The following is a 24,486-nucleotide window of genomic DNA, read 5'->3' as shown; positions in this document are numbered from 1 at the left end:
ATTCAGGTCTGAGTTAATTATCCTCTAAATTATTATTAACATAATACCTGGCTCAGAGTAAGCTGTTATGCAGTAATTTAATGGCTCCTCTAAGGAATACTCGATTCAGAAGATAACACTTCCTGATATTACATAATATTGCTTTTCCATATGGGAAAATTTCAGAGGGAAATATCCATCTATCAATCCAGTGTTTACTGCACAGAATAGCCCCATATCCCCTTACTTCAGCCTCCTACCATGTAACCACAGTGCGAGGTGTTCAGGTATTACAAAACAATCTCTGCCATTAAAAAGACTAAACCCTATTTAGAGAAATAAAGCACACGGATTGTAAAAAAATAATACATAACTGTATAATCAATAATAAATTACATGTAATTGACTCTTGTTACTCAAAGTATGTTTGAAAGAAAAGTAGCATTAGCTTGTTAGAAATCTAGACTCTTAGGTCCCACTCCTACAGAATCGATATGAATCTTAACGAGATTCCCAAGTGATTTGTAGCCCCATTAATATTTGAGAAACACTGGTATGAGCTATAAAATAGTTTGGAATTCTGGCTCTACCTTTCAGTAGCTTGTGACTTTGGGCAAAATATTTCTCCAAGCCTTAATTAATTCCTTTGTAAAATGATGATGCCTTATTTTATAAGTTGTAGTGGAGACAATTTAAAGAGATAAAATACATAGCTTTACAATCTCTAGCATATAATAAGTGCTTAAATTGTAAGTCCCTTCTCTATTTAAAGAAAAGAAGGAATACTGGAATAACTGGAAAAGCAGGAAGAGACTGACATCTTGAAGGATGGAAAAAATTTAAATATTCAGAAGTAGAAAAAACAGTGAAAGCAGGGAAGAAACAAACCATGTGAGGTGTGTTATTTTAAATAGTGCTCAAATACCAGCTGTATACCATGAGAAAACTGAAGACTTAGTACCTGAAGTGTCAGCTGATTTGCAAGGCCAGCCGAAGGAATGAAATAACTATGTAATTGAAGGTATAATTATATGGTGAACTGAAACTTGTTCTTTATTCTTAACATTAAGCAGCTTTCAACATTTGTCTACTGATGTGCACAGATAAAAGGAAGAGCTCAGGTGAGAGTGGTGAGAAAACCGCATGGCAGTCAATTCAAGAAAAATGTCTACATCCTACTTTACAGAAACAATGCACAAAGTTTTGAGTCTCATGGCAAAAATGTTATTTTTATTATTCTTACAGCTAACTTTATGGACATTCTTCTTTGCAAACAACTGAGGGTATCTAAAAAGTGGCAACAAGAAGGCAGGTCTCCAACCTTTCATTCCTAGGTCATATGATGAAGCTTTGCAGTTGCTCACCATTGTTTTAAAGTCAGACACATGTGGATCCCCACTTAGGACTTCCACTTACCAGTTTTGTAACTTTTAGTGAATTAGACAATCAATATGTATCTCACAGTACTCCCAGAAAAATATCTAAGGTAACAAATTTGGCCAAAAACATAACTCTCCTTAAGTCTTATTACCCTTCCTAGCTGATAATACCCCAATAATTAGTACGATTATAGTGAAGAATTAAATGGGATAATCCATGTAGAGCTCCTAGCCTTACACCTTAAGCTCATGTGCTTGAATTTATTACATTCCTTTTTCTTATGTGTTTGTATCCACACTAAAACTAGTCTATTTTCAGACAGTCATCAAATGGAAAAGTATATAGTCATTTTGCTGGCTCTGATTTCAGCCATGAGCCCCAACTGAAAACCACTTTCCTGATTTTACATGCCTAACCCAGCTTGAATGTCTAGTAAGTGCTGTCTAATGGATTTTATTGTTTTCCTTACTGTGCTCATTATAAATGCAGATAATTACATATTTGCATTAGGAATATGCTGCTTCCAAAGCACACAGACCACTTTTTTTAAGTACTTATTTGAGACTTAATGCTTTCCCAGATTTGGACAAGGCCAGTCAAGGGTTTTCCCCAGAGCTTCTCTATCTGCAAACAGGCCAGTTTAAATACATGTGCACACACACGCACACACCACTTCTTCCACAGCAAGACTGAAGAGAGCTGTTCTCTTTATAATTCTCTTATCAAAAATAAATCTTGACTAATTTCAGTCGCAAAATATTTTATGTGAAACTACTCAGCACAATGTCTGTATCCTAAGAGATACCCAATTATTAGTTTCCCCCCACATATAAGTGGATATAAAAAAAATTTTTAATTTTCTCACTTTTTGAAATTTAATAAGTACCCAGTCTTTGTATTTAGTCTTACAGACATTGTAAAAGTAGTCAGTCTTATTTAAGCTCACATCCTAAAAGAATCCCAACAAGGTCTAAATACTGTGCTAATTACTGTTAGCAAAGGGGATGATATTAAATAGTAGAACCCCACCCATTTTTACCATTCTAAATTACCGCTAGCAAAGAAAGACAAAAATCCAGACAGTCTAGCTGTTAGGGCTGTATCTACAATCTGTGGATTCTATTCCTTATCCTATTTAAAACGCAGGGTGAGATACTGTCACACAGCAGTGGCAGTAAACTGGTCCATCCTAGAAGACTACAATCCTGGAAAACTCATTTTTGTACTCTGATCAGTATTCTAAAAATCCAAACAGCCAGAACAACAGAAGCAAAATTAATAGGTACTACTTTTTTCTGTATCCCTAAGAAATCAATTAAATACATTTTATAAACTAATCACTACAAGTTCATAGCTTCATGTACTCAAATTGTTATAAATCATAGTATGTATCTGAAAATATCCACCCAAAGCAACTTTATTTTTAACGTTTATTTATTTTTGAGAGAAATAGAGAGACAGAGAGAGACAGAGCAAGCGCACAAGCACCAGCATGGGAGGGGCAGAGAGAGAGAGGGGGACACACAATCCAAAGCAGGCTCCAGGCTGTCAGCACAGGGTCCAATGCTGGGCTCAAAGTCACAAACCGTGAGATCATGACCTGAGGCAAAGTTGGGACACTTACCCGACTGAGCCACCCAGGCGCCCCCAAAATACCTTTATTTTAAATTCAAACACACACACACACACACACACACACACACACACACACGCACACACACACGGGAAAACTAGAAATAGTCTAAAAGGTCACTTATATCAAACATTTTTAATTCTTAGGAAAAAAAGACTTTTTTGCAAAGCTCAATCAATTAAGCCCATAATTCCATTCTTTTATTTGTTAGAATACTACAGTAAGATATTATGCTTGAAAAACCATAAGCAAACATACAAGTTGTGGGTATGATAAAATAATATATAGCAAAAGAAGGAAAGACAAAAGAATATTGCATTCTGCCCAATAAATCTCTAAGCAAAATAAGTGAAAATATTTTTTCATAGAACAAAACCCAAATTAAAAATAATGTGTTAAAAAACAACAAATTTTGGTGACTGGCATATGCTAAATAGGCTTTAATATTATTGTATACGCAGGGTAATAATATGGGTCATGGAAGTGTTGTGGCTAATATTAATCTGATTAATAAATAGTATGTTCTATTCTATGTAGCTCATTCCTTTCTTGTATGATCTTTCTATAGGACTTCTTAAAATAACTGAACTGGGTGGGGTAGAGTTTTAAAACAACTAACCATACAACTTTTCCTTAATAGCATTTGCTGTCAATTCCAAAATGACACAAGCAAGATTTCTACGGGAAAGCAGCCACTGATCTCTCACTTTAGTTTCTCTCTTTTATACATAAAAAAAGAAAAAAATTAGTGTGTTCCTATAATCATACCTATTCTTTCTTCTTTGGAATATTTATCTTAGTGATGGCTAAATGTCTGTAGCATGCTCATTATTTAAACAATCTCAATAATCAAATTATTCACCCAGCTGTAAAGATTTACCACCTCTCACCTCTGGTAGAGCAGAAATGTTATTGTTCTCTAAATTCAGCTCTTCAAGGGCACTGCATTTTGCCAAGGATCTGGGTATTGCTGACAATCTGTTGTATCTCAGACCAAGACGACTTAAACTGGACAGGTTTCCTGTGAACACAAAAAAGAATTTTTTTTTTTTAAAATCTGATGAACTTGTCACTCTCCCTGGCAGTAATATGAATTACTGTGAAGTACTATTTCAGCAGGATCCTTAATTCCTAGCACCAAGGAACTACACACTACCCTTTCAATTAGGATGAAACTGAAACCACTTTTGTGTCCACTTGTCTTAGAGAAATAATGAAATACACAGTCATAAAGTCAATTTTAAAAATGAATTATTACAAACTATTGGCATACTTTAATAACAAATTGACCTATTTAGATATGGCCTAATTGAATGACAAAGTACTGTATGTTTTAAATTTATAATAATCATCCCATTTGTATATATGGGATCTTGATCCAACAAAGAACAATGGTTATATATAAAAATGTTCATGTAATTTTAAATAAATTTCCAAATTTCTAAAATGGCATTATTTAAAATACAAATGCACAATTATTCTGTGAGATTGGAAAGGTTCAGTATTTTTCATGAGTTTAAATACAAATGTTCCAAAATTTCTGAAGATCAACCTGATGGTAAAAATTTTCTGAATTTTTCTTTTAAATTCCTTTACATTAAAATTTTTTTAGAAAGTTAAAGTTATATTCTCTCTTAATAATCTAAGCATAACCAATTTAAGCACAAATTAGCTATAACTGAATACATTAAAAAGCAGAGTAGAAATATAGGCTAGTTTATTGGCAAGTTACATGTAAGCTTACATAGATGAATATGAGGATACCTGCCATCATAAAAAATTTAATCAAACTTGATTTCCCAAACAGTATACACTAGAGAACAAGTTTATTTTTGATACCAGAAAGGGTTGGGAAAAAAAGGTAACAGTTGCAAGAATTTAGTTCAATGTAACTATTTGTCATGGCTGGTTAATTTCTTTTCTGACTTCACATTACAACTGCTGCTGTCACATTTTTAGATGGGCCAGGTTTAAATGTCAAATGTAGCCTCTAGTTTTAAATTGAACAGTATTACTAATGTTAAAAAAATTACAGCAGTAGATACCTCCTGTGCCACACTTAACTTTTTGGAGACCAATATTTTGATGTCTGTCAACTTCTACCAACTTTCTGAAGTCTTCCCATTTCTTTCTCTTTGCTTTGACCATTTCTCAGCAAGTTATTGGGTTACTTTCTTTCTGAGATGTAACATTACCACAGTACTTACAGAAAACACATAATTAGCTTTTAACACAAATTAAGCCCTGGAACGCCACGAGGGCGGTCACTACACCTCATAATCCTATCTAGTCATCACTCATCTGCATCGTTCCCTCTTGCTGAAGAGATCAGTGATTAAAGTTGTAAAAAATGATTAAACAGAGCCAATTCTTACTCTTTACATCTCCAAGACAATAATTAGTCATTCATAAAGTATTCTGACAATACCATAAATCTAGCCAGCATTATATAATGCAGAAAAACTTAGCAAACATTTCAATTCCTGTAGGAATTGTAATTAGATCTATTCCAGAGGTATGTTATTTTCATTTACATTACTTTCTTCTGATAGTGTCTGGAAACTGGGCCAATAGTTTGCTGGTTCTGTTTAAGCAAGATTCCAATAGGCAGAAAACTGAATTCAAAAGCAACAATAAAAACTATCACTTAACAAAAACAAATCAATTTTGTCTTTAAAATGTTTTCTAAATTAACTAAGGATGCTTCACTAGAATCTTTCTAATGACATTCTGGTAAGACGTGTCAATTTTGGAGGGGGAAAAAAACAAGCTGAGGCTTGGAGGACTTTCCAAAGCCCCAGAGAATTTAGAGAATAGAAATAAGGGCAAGAATAGTATTTACTATTGTTATTACTGTATTATGACATTGAATATGATACAAATGTTTCTTAAAAGTTGGGTTGGCAAAAATAAAATAAGCTGTTTTATGATGAAATGTTAATTATAGTCATATTTGTAGTGACAAAAATGGGGTCAACCTATTTACTCAAGAATACATGAAGAATTACTTAAACTGGAGACACCACAGTGTCAGACAAAACAAAGGATTTTACATGATCTATAGGACTCTGGGAAAGTTACTTAACTGAGACTATTTCCTCTTCCATAAAGTGGGGATAACACCAAATATTCCACAGCGTGGTTCTAAGGGTTAAACAATGTGCATAAGATATGTAGCACAATGAGTGATACATAACAGATGGTCAAAACATGATTTTATTCTATAGAACATGTCTATATTCTGCTATATCCTATACCTATTAAAATTATGTTACAAAAATTTTAAGATGTGACTTTATGATGTTAAGTGAAAAAAGGTAATAAAAATTATGCATTTTGTATGATCTCAACAATGTAAAAAACAAGTGGAAAAGAGTGGAAAGAAAATATCAAAACTAAAGTTATCTCTATGTGGTAGAATTACCGAAGGTTAAAATGTTTTTCTTTGAACTTGCCTTTTCCTAATTTTCTATAGCTTTGTCATTTATAATTTTTTTAAATGTTTTTATTTATTTTTGAGACAGAGAGAGACAGAGCATGAGCAGGGAAGGAGCAGAGAGAGAGGGAGACACAGAATCGGAAGCAGGCTCCAGGCTCCGAGCCATCAGCACAGAGCCCGATAGGAGGCTCGAACTCACAGACTGTGAGATCATGGCCTGAGCCGAAGTCGGACGCTCACCCAGGCGCCCCTATAGCTTTGTCATTTAAAAACATTTTGATCAAGAAAAATCTGTAATTCTAAAGTATTTTAATTTTAAAATCTGCAAAATCTTTTACCATTCTTTTTTTGAATGAGTATTTTACATTATGGAGAGGTTTTATACTAATGTAGAGGTAAGACATTTGGACACTTTACATTGTGAGGCTCATCTTCTGCATAAAGGGTAGATATGAGATAAACTGCAAAAACAGAGTGTGGTGGTTTGAATTCTTAGATAGACACCCTGATTAAAAAGAAAAAAGGCAAAAGATGATAAAATACCTAAGAAACAGCAGAAAGAACCATCTGAGGGTAATAAGCATGGACTTTAGCATAAGATATGGGAAGAGACTTACCAAAGCCACCAACTAGTTACTGGCAAAGCAAGAATCAAACTCAGAGGGCTCCTTATATCAAGTAATCATTCTTCAAGATCTCTACTGATTGTGCTCCAGTTTGCTTGTTATACCTCTTGACACAGAAGCAAAATATGTTCATTCTTACTCCCATGCTGTTGGTCCATGCTGTAGTGCTCGTGGAATACATTTTTATTCCATACGGAGTCCAACAGATTCATTCATTTACGAAGCTTTCCCTGGCCATTCCATCAAGATCTCATTGATTTTCCTGTACACTGGACTTATGGCTGCATACTGTTTTCACTATAAGATGGCATTTAATTATACTTGTTTTTATGTTGTCATTTCATAGATGAGTTACCTCCACCCAATAGACAAACCCCTTTAAGTAACAGACCTTACATACTTCTATCTCCCCACAGAGTATGCTTCAGTGCTAAGCACACAGCAGGCCTTCACTCATACTATCTTTTTTTCTTTAATGTTTATTTATTTATTTTGAGAGAGAGAGAGAGAGAGAGAGAGAGAGCGCGCGCGCATGAGCGAGCGCGCACAGAACCCGAAGTAGGGGATGATCTAAAAAACCATGAGATCATGACCTGAACCGAAATTAAAAGCCTGATGCTTAACGGGCAGATGCTTAACTGACTAAGCCACCCAAGTGCCCCTATTCTGATTTTGAAAGTGAGAAATTCAAAAGTTATTTTGCTTTTGGACGATAAATTTTAGGAATCTGCTTCTATTTATTGGGCTTTTAAGTTGGTAAGCATTTAGAATTTGGTTACCATAACTAATCTTTTGTTATTAGAGAAAGCTTCTAGGTCTTGATCAGAATTAAAAATGTTTAAAATATTGTATTTCTGTACTATTCTACTCTTAACAGTGATTGAATGAAGCATGTCAACTGATGGAACAAAATTATGGAGTCTTTGCACTTTACTCTTCAGGCAGATTTCAAAGACTCCTTGGCAAATGCTTCAGCCTTTTATTAAATGAAACAGGTTTCTTCCACAGGCAAAGCAGTGGTATGAAGGACAGAAAGGGATGGTCTGTCTTACTTCCATTTTTTTCCCTAAGGTTGACTGCCTTTTTTACCTTTAACTTCATATAGCAAATTAAACTTTTTACTATAACATTTTGAAGCTCTTTAAAATCAGATGTTATCACTGTGTGTAGAAAAATTTCCACCTTGACCAGCCTTGTAGCTATAGTGGCCAGAGGGCATGGGAGAGGCAAAGAATAAAATATTCCTTCCTTCCTTCCCTCCCTATTTTAAAATGAGAACCAAAGAAAAGCATCTCATATAATTTTAAGATTTTACATTTTGCTCCCTAATAGAGGAGGACAAATAGTAAAATGTTTTAGTTTCTACAGTATTAAAAAGTATGAATGGGGGTGCCTGGGTGGCTCAGTCAGTTAAGTGTCTGACTCTTGATTTCAGCTCACGTCATTATCTCAGGATTCCAGAGATCAAGCCCCAATTCGGGCTCCTGCTGAGCATGGAGCCTGCTTGGGATTCTCTCTCCCTCTGTTTCTGCCCTTCCCCACTCATGTGCTTTCTCTTTCTCTCTCAAATAAATAAATAAATAAAAATAAAAATAAAAATAAAAATAAAAATAAAAAAAGTTAGAACAGGTTTCTTTAAAAATTATAAAATGAGGGGAGCCTGCGTGGCTCAGTGGATTAAGCATCTGACTTCAGCTCAGGTCATGATCTCACGGTTCAGGAGTTTGAGCTCTCCCATCCGGCTCACTGATAACAACTCAGAGCCTGGAGCCTGCTTCAGATTCTGTGTGTGTGTCTCTCTCTGCCCCTCCTCCCCTGCTTGCACTCTGTCTCTGTCTTTCTCAAAAATAAATACGATCGTGTATCTCCCTCTCTTTCTGCCTCTCTTGTGCTTGTGCTCTCTCAAACATTAAAAAAATTTACAAAATGAAAATGATGTAGTCAAAATGCCACATGACATTATCTAATACAGAAATTAGTGGTTATTTAAGCAAAAATAGTACCTCCAACTTTCTTGAACTTTTTCTTTTTCCTTTTTTGTGGGGTAGAAGAAGTTGAACTTCCAAAACTGTAATCTGTAAGAATATGCTATTCTGATGAACAGCTCACATTTGTGAAGCCCTTACCACTTTACTGAGAGCATGGCATGTTCAGTCATCCACATTTTGCCAAAATCCATTACTCTCAAAAAAAAGAAGGGTGAAATATCAAAACTCTCTTGTGCCAGAAAAAAAACCTGGACATCAGAAATCTGATATTTACTGTGATTCACCCGCTGCAGTGGTTTCAACTCTAACCTCTTTCAGTAAGCAGGTTTTACCACAAACTAAACCACAGCCTAGAAATCAAGCCATAGCTTGCTTTAATGTTGAGCCATTGTGACTAAGAAATAAAATCAATGTTGCTGAGCTTCTGTGTATAAATGTAGGCTGATCACTGCCAATCACTGGCATTTAGCTTTAAGTGCTTAACTTTAAATGTAAGTTGTTCTGTGCTCTGCTCTGACAGCTTGCTTTCTTATGCTGTCAGATTTTTAAATTACAGCAACATCAAATGGCTATGAATTAAAATTGGATGCTTTTAACTTCAGCAAATATAATCAGCACCTTTAGGTTAATTCAGTATAACTTTTGAGTAAATTTCTTACTCAAATGATCTTAATCTTATTTTAACAAAGTCTCAAAAAAAAAAAAAAAAACCAAATCAGAAAAGGCACACAGTTTTAATGATTAAATAATGTCAAAGGTTTTTTTTTTCCAGAAATGGTGAACTAAGAAACTAAAATCAAACTGAAAAGCAAGCAATATAAAGAATTCTTAAATGAAAACCTAAAAGAATGCCACAATTAAAAAGAAAACTAGTAAAGCTGCAATATGAATTTGCACTGCAATTACCTAAAACGTAATTATTAAAACTCTACTTGTTGCTATAACCATAATTACTGTAACATTTCTTCAGAGCCCAGTGCAACAAAAGATCTCTGAATTGTTCTGTGCTCCAGCCTCCAAGGCCAGGTCTTGTTGCAGATTTCTTTCTTTATCTCATTTGAGAAGAAATAGAAAATAAAACATTTTTTCCAATTTCAGACCTTTCACCACTATCCACCGCTGGTTTCAGAAAATCACCAGAGTTATCTCAGAAGGCTTTAACGAAACAAAATGGCTGCTGTAATGAAGTTTAATTATTTTTAGTCATAACTGACTCTTGAATGGGAAAATATTTACATGAAAAAGAATATACTTTTTACTCAGCAGGGCAGACTAACGGTTAAATCAGAGAGACTGTAAATATGTTTTTAAGTCCTCTCTCACTTAACTGCAACCAGCTGTCCCCTCCCCACTTCCTTCTGTCTCTTCTTCACAGAACAAGGTGTAAATGGCAGTGACTACCGCCAACCAGTGATAACTACTCTAGGAGGGTCCATGTTAATTAAAGAAAGGGGTAAAAACATCTTGGTCTACTTGTAAGAAAAAAAAAGCAAGGAAATAAAGTGATTTTTAGAAAACTGACTGTCAGGTGACAATTAAAAGATCTCATTTCAATTGTGAATTAGGGCAAGTTTCTCTGGTCCAGAAAAAAGAGAGAAGAGCAGCTGCTCAGGACTCAAATCAACTGTGCAGGACAGGTGTTCATTTTTGTTTGTTTGTTTTTCATTTTAAGTTATACTTTTCAAGAAGCAGACTAGGAAAAAAAAGGAAAAGTATCAGAAGAACCATATTCCAGTTAGTTTGCTACTAAATGTTTTGGGGTGAATTTCTCTTCTCCAATAAACAAGAGGAAGAATCTCAAAGGTCAATTAAGACTGTTGAGATTTATAACAGACCAAGACCCAAATGTTCAAATTTCTCACCAAATCTCAACCTTCTGCTATACAAAATACTGGGGATGAGAGGGATGGAAAAGGCAAAGTAATTATTTTAATAATAATAAATGACAGTATTGCAGGGGCACCTGAGTGGCTCAGTTGATTGTCTGACCCTCGATTACAGCTCAGGTCATAATCTCATGGTTTGTGAGTATGGGCCCCACATAGGACTCTGTGCTGAGAGCATAGGACCCTGCTTGGGATTCTCATTCTCATTCTCTCTCTCTCTCTCTCTCTCTCTCTCTCCTTCCCATTCTTGGGCACTCTGTCTCTGTCTCTCTCAAAATAATAAACTTAAAAAAATGACAATATTATAAAAAATTATAATAAACATTACTTATTCACTTTGCCATTATTTGGATTAACAGTTATAAATACTCCGTTTGCTGAAAACTATCAAAGCATATAAAAATAAATAAAATATTAAATTTTTTCTTATTGTCGGGGTACCTGGGTGGCTCAGTTGGTTAAGTGGCCAACTTCAGCTCAGGTCATGACCTTGCGGTTCAGGAATTTAAGCCCCATATTGGGCTCTGTGCTGACGGCTCAGAGCCTGGAGTCTGCTTTGGACTCTGTGTCTCCTTCTCTCTGCCCCTCCCCTGCTCATTCTCTGTCTCTCTCTCTCTTTCTTAAAAATACACATTAAAAAAATTTTTAATAAAATTTTTCTTATTGTTAATATTTCAGTTCTCATTGATTTCCAATACATACTTGTAACCTGATCACATAGAATATGCTAGAAGCGAGGCATTTGTGTTATTCTGAGATGATATCTTAACCACAACAGATTAATAATGAAGTCAAATGTTTTCATATTAATAAACATACTTAAAATATAGTAATTCTGATAGAAGAGATACATACAATTAAGAAATCCAGGAGAAAGGTGGCTACATGGAGAAGTCACTCTTTGTCAGAGGAAGTAAATCCAAGACACCCTGACCCTAGTCCTAGTAAATGGAAGATTTTATCATCCACTACCACCTATACTTCCTCTTTTTGCCAGGACTGTTCATTTTTGTACTTTAATTTCATCCCCCTTTGATTGTTATTTAACATAACAGAGATATAGACACATGCATAAAATATTAAACAAAACATTGTTGGACTATTTAAGAGTAAGAACAGGGCTGATTGAGGAACAAACCCTATATATATCCATTTGATCAGCTGAAAGAGTAGAGGAAATTATGTGGGTATTTAAGAGAAAGATCATAAGCAGAGACACCAAGAAGTATAAATAAAGGCCCCTACACTAGAACTTGCCTGATAACGCTTAAGGACCAATAAAGTGTTAGCATCTATAATATCCTAAGAAATATACAGTGACTAAGCATCAGTGAGAGGGATATGAGTATTAATACCAGTTCAAGCATCTTTAATTTTGGTTTCCCTAGCTGATTTGCAATAAATAACCTTTATTTTTCTTTCTACAACTGAGCAAGGCTTTAATTTTATAAAAGAAGTTGCTTTTTTAAAGTGCTTTTATATAACATTCCACTGAAAACTGATCATGTTAAGATTATGCATTATTCTTTCTTTTTTCCTTTACTGTTGCCATTAGTTGGCTGTTTAGAACAAGCAAACTTACAGACCTATCTTTCAATGTAGGAATATACAATCTATGTAAATAGGTCTACATAACCCAAGAAAACTATAATAAGTATATAAACTACATAAAACTATCAAAATTAAACCTATGTGTTGAGTTGGCTCAGAGTATCCCAGGTAAATGGACCATGAAAGATCAACACTAAAAAATTATAATAGAGTTATTAAATATACTAGGAGTTCTTGAATTTCAGAAATGAAGAAAAGTACTCTGCATGGCCAGGCAAAAAGATTAAGTCACTTGCAATGGGGAAAAAATTGAACTGGCCTCATACTTTTGTACATTCAATGCCAGAAGACAGTAGAACTCTCTCTTAGTTTTACAAAGATTCTTAAAGTAAACAAAGCTGGACCCAATGATTTTTATATCCATCCAAACTGTTCAAATATAAAGATTACAAACAGAGATGCCTGGGTGGCTGAATCAGTTAACTGTCTGACTCTCAGTTTTGGTTTAGGTCATGATCTCATGGTTCGTTGAGTTCAAGCCCTGCATCAGGCTCTGTGTTGACAGCACAGAGCTTGCTTGGGATTCTCTCTTTCTCTCTCAAAATAAATTAATTAAAAAAAAAAATAAAGGCTACAAACATTCTATAACTAGGGAACGGTTATTTATGAACTGTTTCTAAGAAAACACTACAAGACTGACTTAAGCCAACCAAGAGATGACTGGGACAACTATGGCAACACAACTGTCAATGAACATGAAGATGAAAAAGAACCAGAGATCAGTCAGCACAAGATATACCATGAATGTCCCAACAGTGTAACACAAATTAGGAGGAAATAAGGACAAAAAGGACAGGTAGTAGAATAAATTTACTGATTGCCTCATCTATGTCACTCCACTCAGTAAACACAGAACACATATTCAGCTGCACATGGAAGACTTATCACATACTGAGCCATAAAAGAAGTCTCAATAAATTTAAATGATTCAGGTCACAAGTTATGTTTTCAATCACAACAGAATTACATTAGAAATCATGAACAGAAAACCCCTTGGACACTTGTCAGATACTGGGAACTAAATAACGCACTTCTAAATAAATCACAGATCACAGAAGAAACGAAAAAGTAAATTAGAAGGTATTTTGAACAAAACCAAAGAGAAAAACACAATATATCAGGATTTGGGGAATGGTACTAAAGCAGTACATAAGGAGAAATTTATAGCACTAGATACATGTATGAGAAGAAATCTTCAAAGTAACAGCATACAACACAAATTAAATATGTCAGTATGTAGTACAAACTCTACCTCACATCAATGACATCAAGCTTCCACTATAAGAAACCCAAAAAGAATAAAACTCATAGCAGATAATAAAGGCCAAAGTGGAAATCAATGAAATAAAAGTCAAAGAAACAGAGAAAATCAATAAAATTTAGAGATAATCAATATAATTGATACAATCTAATCAAACAGGAAAAGAGAAGATCTAAGTTACTACTAAGTTACTGATATCAGGAATGAGAGTATAGATTCTATAATACTACCATATTATTATTAATAAGGGAGTATTATAAACAATTTTATGCCTATTAAATGTGACAACTTAAATGAAATGAACCTATTCCTTGAAAGACATAAATGATTATGTTTGCTCAAGAATAAAGTGATAACCTAAACAGCTCTCTTTTAAGGAAACAAATTGTTTTTAAAAGCATTCCTACAAAGAAACATCTGGACCCAGGTGGCTTCACTGATGAATCTTACCACAGCTTAAAGGAAGAAATAATGATAATTTTATACAAACTGTTCCCAAAACTGAAGAGTAGAAAACACTTCCATACTTACTATATGTAACCAGCATTACCCTAAAACTGAAACTAGACAAAGACAAGTTTTAGAACATTATATGTGACTAGAAGGTATATTCAAAGCAATTACGTAAATCTAATTTTTAAAACTACCAGAATGTATCTTTTTTCACTATGTCTTCTTGGTAAGCAATGTCAATCATATTAGCTGGGTTTTTGTCAAGTTCAGGGCAAGATTATAAAAGTGTATTTTATTAGTTTCTTCATTGTATTACTTATATTCTCTTTCTAGAACTCCTAGTCTTGTCTCCTGAGACTCTTTTTCAATTATTTTGTATCTATTTCAAATATTTTGTATCTTCTTTTTGTTCCAGATTCTAAGGGACTTCTTCCACTGATCCCACACCATCGCTCTTTTGGTCTTTGGATGTGTTCATTATATTATACAGTATTTCCTTTAAAGTTAAACTTTATATGGCAAGGATATTTCTAAGCAAAGTATTCTTTGTTTCTTTTTTATATCAGCCTGATCATGTACTATAGATGTAATACAGATCTTTTCTCTTTTTCCTCAAGGGCCATTTTTCTTTGTTTATTTTGGCCATTTCAATAGATTTTAGAGAGAAAAGGAAGAAAGAATTGCATTCAGTCTCTATTGAACCAGAAATTGGGATTCTTTTATTTACACAGGAAATCTGGTAAAATTACTATGAATATTAGTAGAGCAATTCACTATATGCTGTACATCATCTTGCCTTTCAGAGATGAATCTAATGCAGTTAACTAGACTGCATCCAAAGACTAGACTGCATCCAAACACATCCAAAGACTAACTAGAACACTTAGTCTTACAAATAACAATGTGATATAAAGAACTCTGGACCAAGAATCACAAAGATACAGGTTCTAATGGCTAGCTGTTACATCCTAAAGAAGTCTCAGACTGCTTTCCCGTGAAGAAATAGTAGTCCTGTAACCTAGAACAATTTAATATAACTTATTTAAAAATTTTTTAATGACTGCTTCTGTTTCAAGTAACAGTAGACTAGGTAATTCAGACAAACCCTTCCACTGAAAAAAATTTAAAACTCTTCCAAAACAAAAGTCACAGAGCTAACAAGATAATGACTAATAACCAGGGCAGAAATCAGGTGGGAACCCAAAGAAATAAGCAAAATAATGGAGAAAATTTTGTCCTAAGAGTGCTTCTCTAACTAGAAGATTCAGCTAATTGGGCATGTTTCTGCCAAGAGTCAAAATCTACAGCCAGCCAAGGGTGGAGAGTCCAGAAATCAATGTCAACAGCTAAGGGCTGTACCTTAGCACTAAGAGTAAACCGAAGTAAAACAGCCCTCCAATTAGTCTACACGGTACTTTTGAATGACGAGGGACCAGAAAAATCTCAAACCTTAGAACACAGAAGCATTCAAGTGGTCCCTTAGGTACCTGACAGAAACAAACGAAAATCTTTCTGGAGAAAGATATCACCATCATAGGCCTCTTATGATTTAGTAACAGAACCACATAAATATTCATTATAGAAATTATAAAAATTAAGTACAGGTATAAGTTTCCTAAATAAACATTATAGTATCCTTATAACAAACTAATAACTAAAAAGGTGTCCAAACTTTTTAAAATTTCTTTTACTGGTTTGTACAACTATATGGGCATTTAGAAAGATAAACATGACTCTATAAATATAAAACATATCACAACAAGCACTTCCAACTTTTGGAGGCTGTGGCTAGGTCTTTGAAACACATTTTGTACGTCAAGACATCTCTTATCTTAGTCCCTTCAATAGCAGAGATGAACAAACTTTAAGCTATGTTGGCCAAGATTTTAAAAACTGAACAGTAGTGGTTTTATTTTTCAGTGTGGTTTGCTTTAGCAAAGGGACCACACCCTATATAATAGCATGCAACATTCTGAAATAAGCAAAAACAAAAAATGCACTCATTCTGCAATTTAAGCAGTTATAAAATATATATTCAATATCCAATATTCAACATTCTTTTTTATAGTCTAATTGAACTCCTTTCCTAAAACCTAATTATTTTCTTCACCAAGAAATGGAAATAAAAACCACTTTTAAAATACTCTCTTTTAGAAGTTTTACTACTTTAATGGTAATTTTAATCTTTTAACTTTTCTTATAGAAATGGATCAAAAATAGTCTTTTTAATGTCCAAGTAGTTACAAATGACTATCAGTATCTTCTCTCTCCATTCATACCTATAGTATCTGGGAGGTCTAGCAGTTCATTGTGCTGCAAGTCAAGGTTGGTTATCTGTGTGCAGTTTCCAATCTCCTTTGGGAGGTGTTCAAGTTGATTGTGAGCTACATCCAGCGTAATGAGGTTACATAATTCACCTGTAAAATTGACCAACATAAAAATTTAACAAGAATTATTAATGAATATATTAAATAAAACTGAAAGAAAACTTCATGTTTTTTATCATAATTATACTTTCTGAAAAGGTAACAAACACAAGATCTGAAACTGTTAGAAAATGACAGCTTACAAATATTAAATCATTATGTTGTACACCTGGAACTACTGTAATGTTATCTGTCAATTATACCTCAATAATGATAAAAAAGAGAAAATGACATCTAATAAAGTTAAAATGTTGATTATAAATGACTACCAATCAATATAAATAACCACCAATATTATACACATAGATTCAAGTAACCAATTCAACCACATTTATGTTTGTAAATTCCATACTTTAAATAGAGCTCACCAATTTTTTTTTAATAATTTTTTTTTTAATAATTTTTTTCAACGTTTTTTATTTATTTTTGGGACAGAGAGAGACAGAGCATGAACGGGGGAGGGGCAGAGAGAGAGAGGGAGACACAGAATCGGAAACAGGCTCCAGGCTCCGAGCCATTAGCCCAGAGCCCGACGCGGGGCTCGAACTCACGGACCGCGAGATCGTGACCTGGCTGAAGTCGGACGCTTAACCGACTGCGCCACCCAGGCGCCCCTAGAGCTCACCAATTTTTTAACCAAATTCAACACAAAATATCAAATTCATCTTGAGTTCAATTTGACGGTCAGGTCACCTTCTATCTCAAAACATATATGCTTTCAAATAGGCATACATTCTGATGTCACAGAAATGTACAAAGTGAGGGGCACCTGAGTGGCTCAGTCAGTTAAATGTTGGACTTCGGCTCAGGTCGTGACCTCTTGCAGTTTGTGAATTCGAGCCCCATGTCAGGCTCTGTACTGACAGCTCAGAGCCCGGAGGCTGCTTCAGATTCTATGTCTCCCTCTCTCTCTGCTCCTCCCCTGTTCACACTCTGTCTCTCTCCCGAAAATAAACAAATATTAAAAAACAAAAAAAATGAACAAAATGAGATTTATAAACTGACTCTAGATTTAAGAGTACTGCAAAAGGTTAGAAAATAAGGTATATTTTTCCTCATTCTGGTTGAAAGGGCTATACTGGCAATTTAAATTATTCTTAGTGTTATTCTGCAACAAAGAATGTTGCACATTTGAACATAAAGTTTTTGAACAGCTACATTGGTTCCCTCATGATTTCCCTTTTGTTCTAAAAGCAGAAGCTGGAAATACTGAAAAAGTAAGATGAGCAAATAAAGTGCATAGAACTCTGAAAATTGGGTCTGGGATTATTAAGCCACATTGTTATAAATACAGGCAACAAAAGAGAAAATGGATAAACTGAATTTCATCAAAATTAAAAACATATGTTCCATTAAAGGATACTATCGAGAGTGAAAAGGCAACCCACAAAATGGGAGAAAATATCTGCAAATCATGTTATCTGCTAAAGGATTAATATCTAGAACATATAAAGAACTCTTACAACTCAACAACAACAAAAACCCCGATTCATAAATGGTCAAAGAACTTTAATAGACATTTGTCCAAAAAAATCTACAAATGGCCACTAAATATACGAATATGCTCAATATCACTACTCACTAAAAAAAAAAAAATCAAATCAAAGGTACAGTGAGATACCACCTCACATCCATTAGAATGGCTATAATTGAGGGGCACCTGGGTGGCTCAGTCGGTTAAGTGTCCGACTTCGGCTCAGGTCACGATCTCATGGCTTGTGAGTTCAAGCCTCGCGTCGGGCTGTGCTGACAGCTTGGAACCTGGAGCTTGCTTCAGATTCTGTGTCTCCCTCTCTCTCTGCCCCTACCCTGCTCACACTCTGTCTCTCTCTCTCAAAAATAAACATTAAAAACATAATAAATAAATAAATAAATAGAATGGCTATAATCAAAAAACAGAAAATAACAAATGTTGGCAAGGAGATGGAGAAACTGGACCCTTGTGCTTTACCACTCAGGTTTCTCAGGATGAAGACAGAAGAAAAATCCCCTCCTGTTCTTACCCAAGCACTGTATAATCAAATTGTAGAAAATCCAAGACACAAAGAAAATTTTGGAAGAAGCTACAGGATAAAAGCACCTTACTTTTAGAGGAACAAGGGTAAGAACTGTACTAGACTTCTCTTCAGAATACCACTTAAGCAAAAAAAAAAAAAAAAGAAAGAAAGAAAGAAAGAAAGAAAGAAAGAAAGAAATGAAATACTTAGTCTTGAAAGAAAAAAACCATCAACCTAAAAGTCTGTATCCAGTGAAAGTATCCTTCAAAAGTAAAAGAGAAATTGGGGTGCCTGGGTGGCTCAGTCGGTTAAACGGCCGACTTCGGCTCGGGTCATGATCTCGCGGTCAGTGAGTTCAAGCCCCGCATCAGGCTCTGTGCTGACAGCTCAGAGCCTGGAGCCTGTTTCGGATTCTGTGTCTCCCTCTCTCTGACCCTCCCCTGTTCATGCTCTGTCTCTCTCTGTCTCAAAAATAAATAAACGTTAAAAAAAAAAAAAAAAGTAAAAGAGAAATAAAGACTTTGTCAAACAAAAATTGACGAAGTTTGTCGCCAGTAGACCTGTCTTGCAAGAAATACTAAAAGAAGTTCTTCAAAAAGAAGAAAATTATATAGGATGGTAATTTGGATCTATATGAAAGAAGAGCATGACCTAACAGATAACAGGCTTGTTCAAAGTAATAATAGCAACAATATATTAGATGATTGCAGATTAAGGATAAATGAAACGAATGACAGCAGTGTTATAAGGGACAGAAGGGAGGAATTGGCTATATTCTGTTTTAAGGTAACCACACTACCCATGAAGTGGTATAGTGTTATTTGAAAGTTGACTAATATTAGCTGTAAATTCATACTGCAGACTCTAGGACAAAACACTCACTCTTACATCTAAAAATTAAAAGAAGTATAAACAATACACTAAGAAGAGAGAAAATGGAGTAATATAAAATCCTCAGTTAAGACCACATAATGCAAAAGATGATGAAAGAACAAGTTCAGCTAATAGAAAACAGTTACCAATATAGTTTATATTAATCCAATAGAACCAGTAAACATTTTATATGTAATAAATATACCAAATAAAAGAGACTGTCAGAGGGGCTCAGTCGGTTAAGCATCTGACTCTTGATTTCGACTCCTGTCACAATCTCACAGTTTGGGTTTCTGAGATGGAGTCCCTCTTCAGGCTCTGGGGTGACAGTGTGGAGCCTGCTTGGGATTCTCTCAGCTCCTCTACTGCTCATGTGCGCATGCACTCTCTTTTTCAAAATAAACAAACATTAAAAAAAAAACAAAAAACCCAGGGGCACCTGGGTAGCTCAGTTAAGTGTTCGTCCAACTTCAGCTCAGGACATGATCTCAGGGTCCACGAGTTCAAGCCCTGCGTCGGGCTCTGTGCTGACAGCTCAGAACCTGGAGCCTGCTTCAGATTCTGGGTTTCCCTTTCTCTCTGCCCCTCCCCCACTCGTTCTCGTTCTCGTTCTCTCTCTCTCTCTCTCTCTCTCTCTCAAAAACAAAAACATTAAAAAAAACATTAAAAAAACCCCAACTGCATGTTGTCTTCAAAAAAGCCACTTTAAAATTTTTTTTTTTTCAACGTTTTTTATTTATTTTGGGGACAGAGAGAGACAGAGCATGAACGGGGGAGGGGCAGAGAGAGAGGGAGACACAGAATCGGAAACAGGCTCCAGGCTCCGAGCCATCAGCCCAGAGCCTGACGCGGGGCTCGAACTCACAGACCGCGAGATCGTGACCTGGCTGAAGTCGGACGCTTAACCGACTGCGCCACCCAGGCGCCCCAAAAAAGCCACTTTAAATACAGACACCGGTAGATTAAAAGTAATGGGATAGAGAAATACAAAGTTAATGTTAATCAAACGAAAGCTGGAGTAGCTACAATAAATTCAGACAAAGTTGACTTCAAAGTAAGGAAAATTATCAGGGATATAGAAAGCATTACATAATGGCAAATGGAGCAACTCTCCAAAACATAATCCTTAAAGTGTACATACCTGCTTATCTCCTCTATATCTAGTATTGTGTGTGTGTGTGTGTGTGTGTGTGTGTGTGTGTATTATAGCATCACGTTAACTTAAAGAATGAATGAAGATAACTGGGGAAGGTAAAATTTGGGCTCTAATGCTCTTCAAGCCAGAAGTAACAAAAACATTTTTTTTTATATTTGCCATCATATTTTCTAATAAATGATACTTATTTAGTTTCCATTAAAATAACTTCTACTACCCTAAAGGAAGATACTCCAAAAGTGAGTTGAGGCAAGTAAATAAAGCAAGATGGAAGACTTTCTTTAACTTTAACCCATATGGAACAGGGGTGATTCAACTCAGTTACCAATATACTGCGGGACTCCTCAACTTAAGTACTATGACATTTTGGACTGGATAATTCATTGCTATAGGAGGCTGTCTTATGTATAAGCAGCACCCCTAGCCTTTACCCATTAAATGCAAATAGCACCCACCAACCAAGCTGTAACAATCAAAATTGTCTCTAGACATTAACAAATGTCCTCTGTTGTAACATTAACAAAATTGCCCTCAGTTGAGAATCACGGATACGATGGAATAAAATTCAATACTATCCAATTTTCACACTTTTCAAAAGAAGCTGGAAATGTAGATTTTCATGTAAAATCTTTTAATGCTTAAATGTTAACTAATTTTTAGGTTAAAACAGAACAAAACACTGTCTTACTAAACACATTTGTGGACCTTTTTCAGTATTCAGAATGCCAGTTTGATAACCTCTGAACATAGATTAGTTACTAACATTTTAGGACAGAAATTTGCATACGACTATCTAATATTAAAACTAAAAAGTGTTTTTAAAAAGCAGAATATAATCACCTGGACTCAAATTAAGTTAAACCCTTTTGATTTGTGTAAATCACCACATGGCAACTGGACTATTGTGAACACATATTCTCTCCAGAAAGTTATCCTCCAGCACTACAAAACTCTGCAAAGTCAGCAAATCATGGCAATACTGACTTATTAGGAAAGAGTGTCACCTAGTAACACTAATACTTCTTTCTCACAATCTAGTAATCTCTAAATATTTTGAAGATGATTAAAACTCAGGAAATGTGATTTAATTTTAACAACACACAAAAAAATAACATGATTTAAAAATCTGGTCTGTTAGTCCCTGAAATATTGGATTGTACACTCTATTATATACATTATATTAATGTATATTATATATATTATATAGTTAAGTATAGTTATATATAGTATTGTGGATTAAATGTGAAAATTATTTTAGACTTTCCCCAAAATCCATGTATAAATTTTAAGACCCATGAACAACTTAAAATTTTCTTCAGTCCAAAGAAAAAGATCTAGGAAAATTCAGGGAAGTTTATCATTTATATATAGTTTCCATGAAAATCTGAAATATTTTCAAAACTAATCCAAAATGTCCTATTTAATGCAATTAACAAAACCTTCTTAGTGGTGGTGGTGGTGGGACAGTTTAAGATTGCTCTTCTTTAGAGTAATACTCATAACTTCCCAAGCTTCTCTTGTTCATATTCAGACAGTTAGAAACCTCTGAAAATTATGAATATATGATAAATTCTGTAGTTGGCAACACTGTGCCAGGGTAAGAGCCTAGGTTACAATTTGCAAGATATTTACATATTAAATATCTAAGCACTTCATGAAATAATTTGCTACAGCACTATTTGCTATTTCTACACTCTGTCCAGCTACACAGTAAACATGTTTCACCACATATGAAATATAATAAAGAACAAAACAAAATGTAAGTCCATTCTAGATGGTTTTCAAGGACAATAACCAAGGTGTTAATAGTGACTTGCTTCTGATGGGGTTTAAGAGTGGTTTTTATTTTCTACTTCATACATTTGTATTTTGCAATTTTTGTTTTTATGTATTTTTTAATTCCAAGAAGAAAAAAAGGGGGGAGATTCAAGAGGGAAACACTAGCAGTCTCTCCTCCACTATTCATGGAAGAGCACTTTCTGATCCCAAATAGAAGCTTCCTGTCTGTGGAGCAGATGCGTCCTTCAGTGAAAACAAATGGATCACCCTATTGTACTGCTAACGTCAGCCATTAATATTATGCATCTTAGGACTCATATTCCACACTTACTAAGCAATCTTTTGATTTTAAATTTGATTTCCCACACATATGCCTACAGAGAGAACACGGACTTCATTCAGTCATCCATTCTACAAATGTTTATTAAACATCTACCATGTGCTAGGATACGGTAAGAGAAAAAAAGATAAAATGCTTGCCTTCATAGAACTTATATTTTAATTAGGAAAAAATAAACTAACATATGATCAAGGTGAGGAAGTATTAAGAGCTATAAAAGAAAATAAAGCCAGATAAAAGCAGAAGAGTATGATGGGGGAAGGAGATTGTAGATGCTGACAATAAATAAAAGGAAAAGAAACCCCGATGAAGTAGCACTTTTTAAAAAATATTTTTCCTTTCTTTATTCTTGAGAGAGAGACAGGGTGTGAGCAGGGGAGGAGCATAGAGAGAGGGAGACAGAATTGGAAGCAGGCTCCAGGCTCTGTCAGCACAGAGCCTGATGTGGGGCTAGAACTCATGAACCGTGAGATCATGACCTGAGCCAAAGTCAGACGCTCAATCGACTGAGTCACCCAGGCGCCCCTCGATGAAGTAGCATTTGAAAACAGACCTAAAATAATGGGAGAGGGAAGAAACAATGAGACTATCTGGTGGAATAATTTTCCAGGCTGAGTGAAGAGCAAGCACAAAGACTCTGAGGCAAGAGAGTAGTTCAAAACACAACAGAAGGCCAATGTGGCTGGAATCATGATTAAGGAAATCAGGTGGTAGGAGATGAAGTAGATCTCAGTCAGATTCATTTAAGGTCTTATAGGCTAAGGTAAGGATTTCAGCTTTGACTAAGGAGATAGTGGTAATGGTAATAAGAGTGTTTTTTGTTGTTGTTGTTTTTATAGCAGTTTACAGAAAAATTGCACAGCAAGTACAGAGAGTTCCCATATAGCCTCTTCCCCACAATTTCCTCTATTAACATCTTCCATTATTAGGTTGTACACATGTTGCAGCTGATAGATCAACACTGATATATTATTTCTAACTGAAAGTTCTTATTTTACATTAGCATTCACTCTTTGGGTTGTCCAGTTCTATGGGCCTTGATAAATACAAAATATCATGTATCCATCATTACAAATATCGTATAGAATAGTTTAACTGCCCTAAAAATCACCTGCTTCACCTAGTTATTCACCCCACTTTCCCTCTCCCCCAGAGGCCCTGGCAACCACTGATCTTTTCCTTTTTCCTTTTCTAGAGTGTTACGTATAGTTGGAATCATAAATGATGTAAAATTTTTTAGACTGGCTTCTTTCATTTAGCAATATGCATTTAAGGTCCCTTTATGTCTTTCTGTGGCTTGATAGTTCATTTATCACTGAACAATACTCCATTGTATGGCTATATCACAGTTTATCCTTCATTTATTGAAGGATATCTTGGTTGCTTCCTATTTTTAACAATTATGAATAAAACCACTAAAAATATTTTGGGTGCAACTTTTTGTATGGACAGAAGTTTTCAACTCATTTGGGTAAATAACTAGGAGTATGTCTGATAGACTGTGATGGTAAGCCTATGTATAGCTTTGAAAGAATATGCCACTGTCTGCTAAGGGTCTATACCATTGTGCATTCTCACCAGTACGAAAAAAGACTTTGCATCTGTATTTGGTGGAGTCAGTGTTTTGGATTTTAATCATTCTAATGATTAGAATGATCA

The 24,486-nt window shown here is 35.0% G+C and overlaps 1 protein-coding gene across 4 annotated transcripts in view; it reads right to left on the bottom strand.

The window, feature by feature from the left end:
* Window positions 1-24,486, bottom strand: part of SHOC2 (SHOC2 leucine rich repeat scaffold protein) — a 109,163-nt gene that overhangs the window by 13,162 nt on the left and 71,515 nt on the right. For all 4 annotated transcript variants that reach the window (XM_049645742.1, XM_049645741.1, XM_049645743.1 and 1 more), the window contains 2 exons: window positions 16,536-16,673; window positions 3,883-4,013 (listed from right to left, as the gene is read on the bottom strand). In XM_049645742.1, the coding sequence (XP_049501699.1) occupies window positions 3,883-4,013; window positions 16,536-16,673 (269 nt within the window). The remainder of the gene's footprint in view (window positions 1-3,882; window positions 4,014-16,535; window positions 16,674-24,486) is intronic.

Source organism: Panthera uncia, chromosome D2, assembly GCF_023721935.1.
Source record: "Panthera uncia isolate 11264 chromosome D2, Puncia_PCG_1.0, whole genome shotgun sequence".
NCBI lineage: Eukaryota > Metazoa > Chordata > Mammalia > Carnivora > Felidae > Panthera > Panthera uncia.
This window is presented reverse-complemented; position numbering and strand designations above follow the sequence as displayed.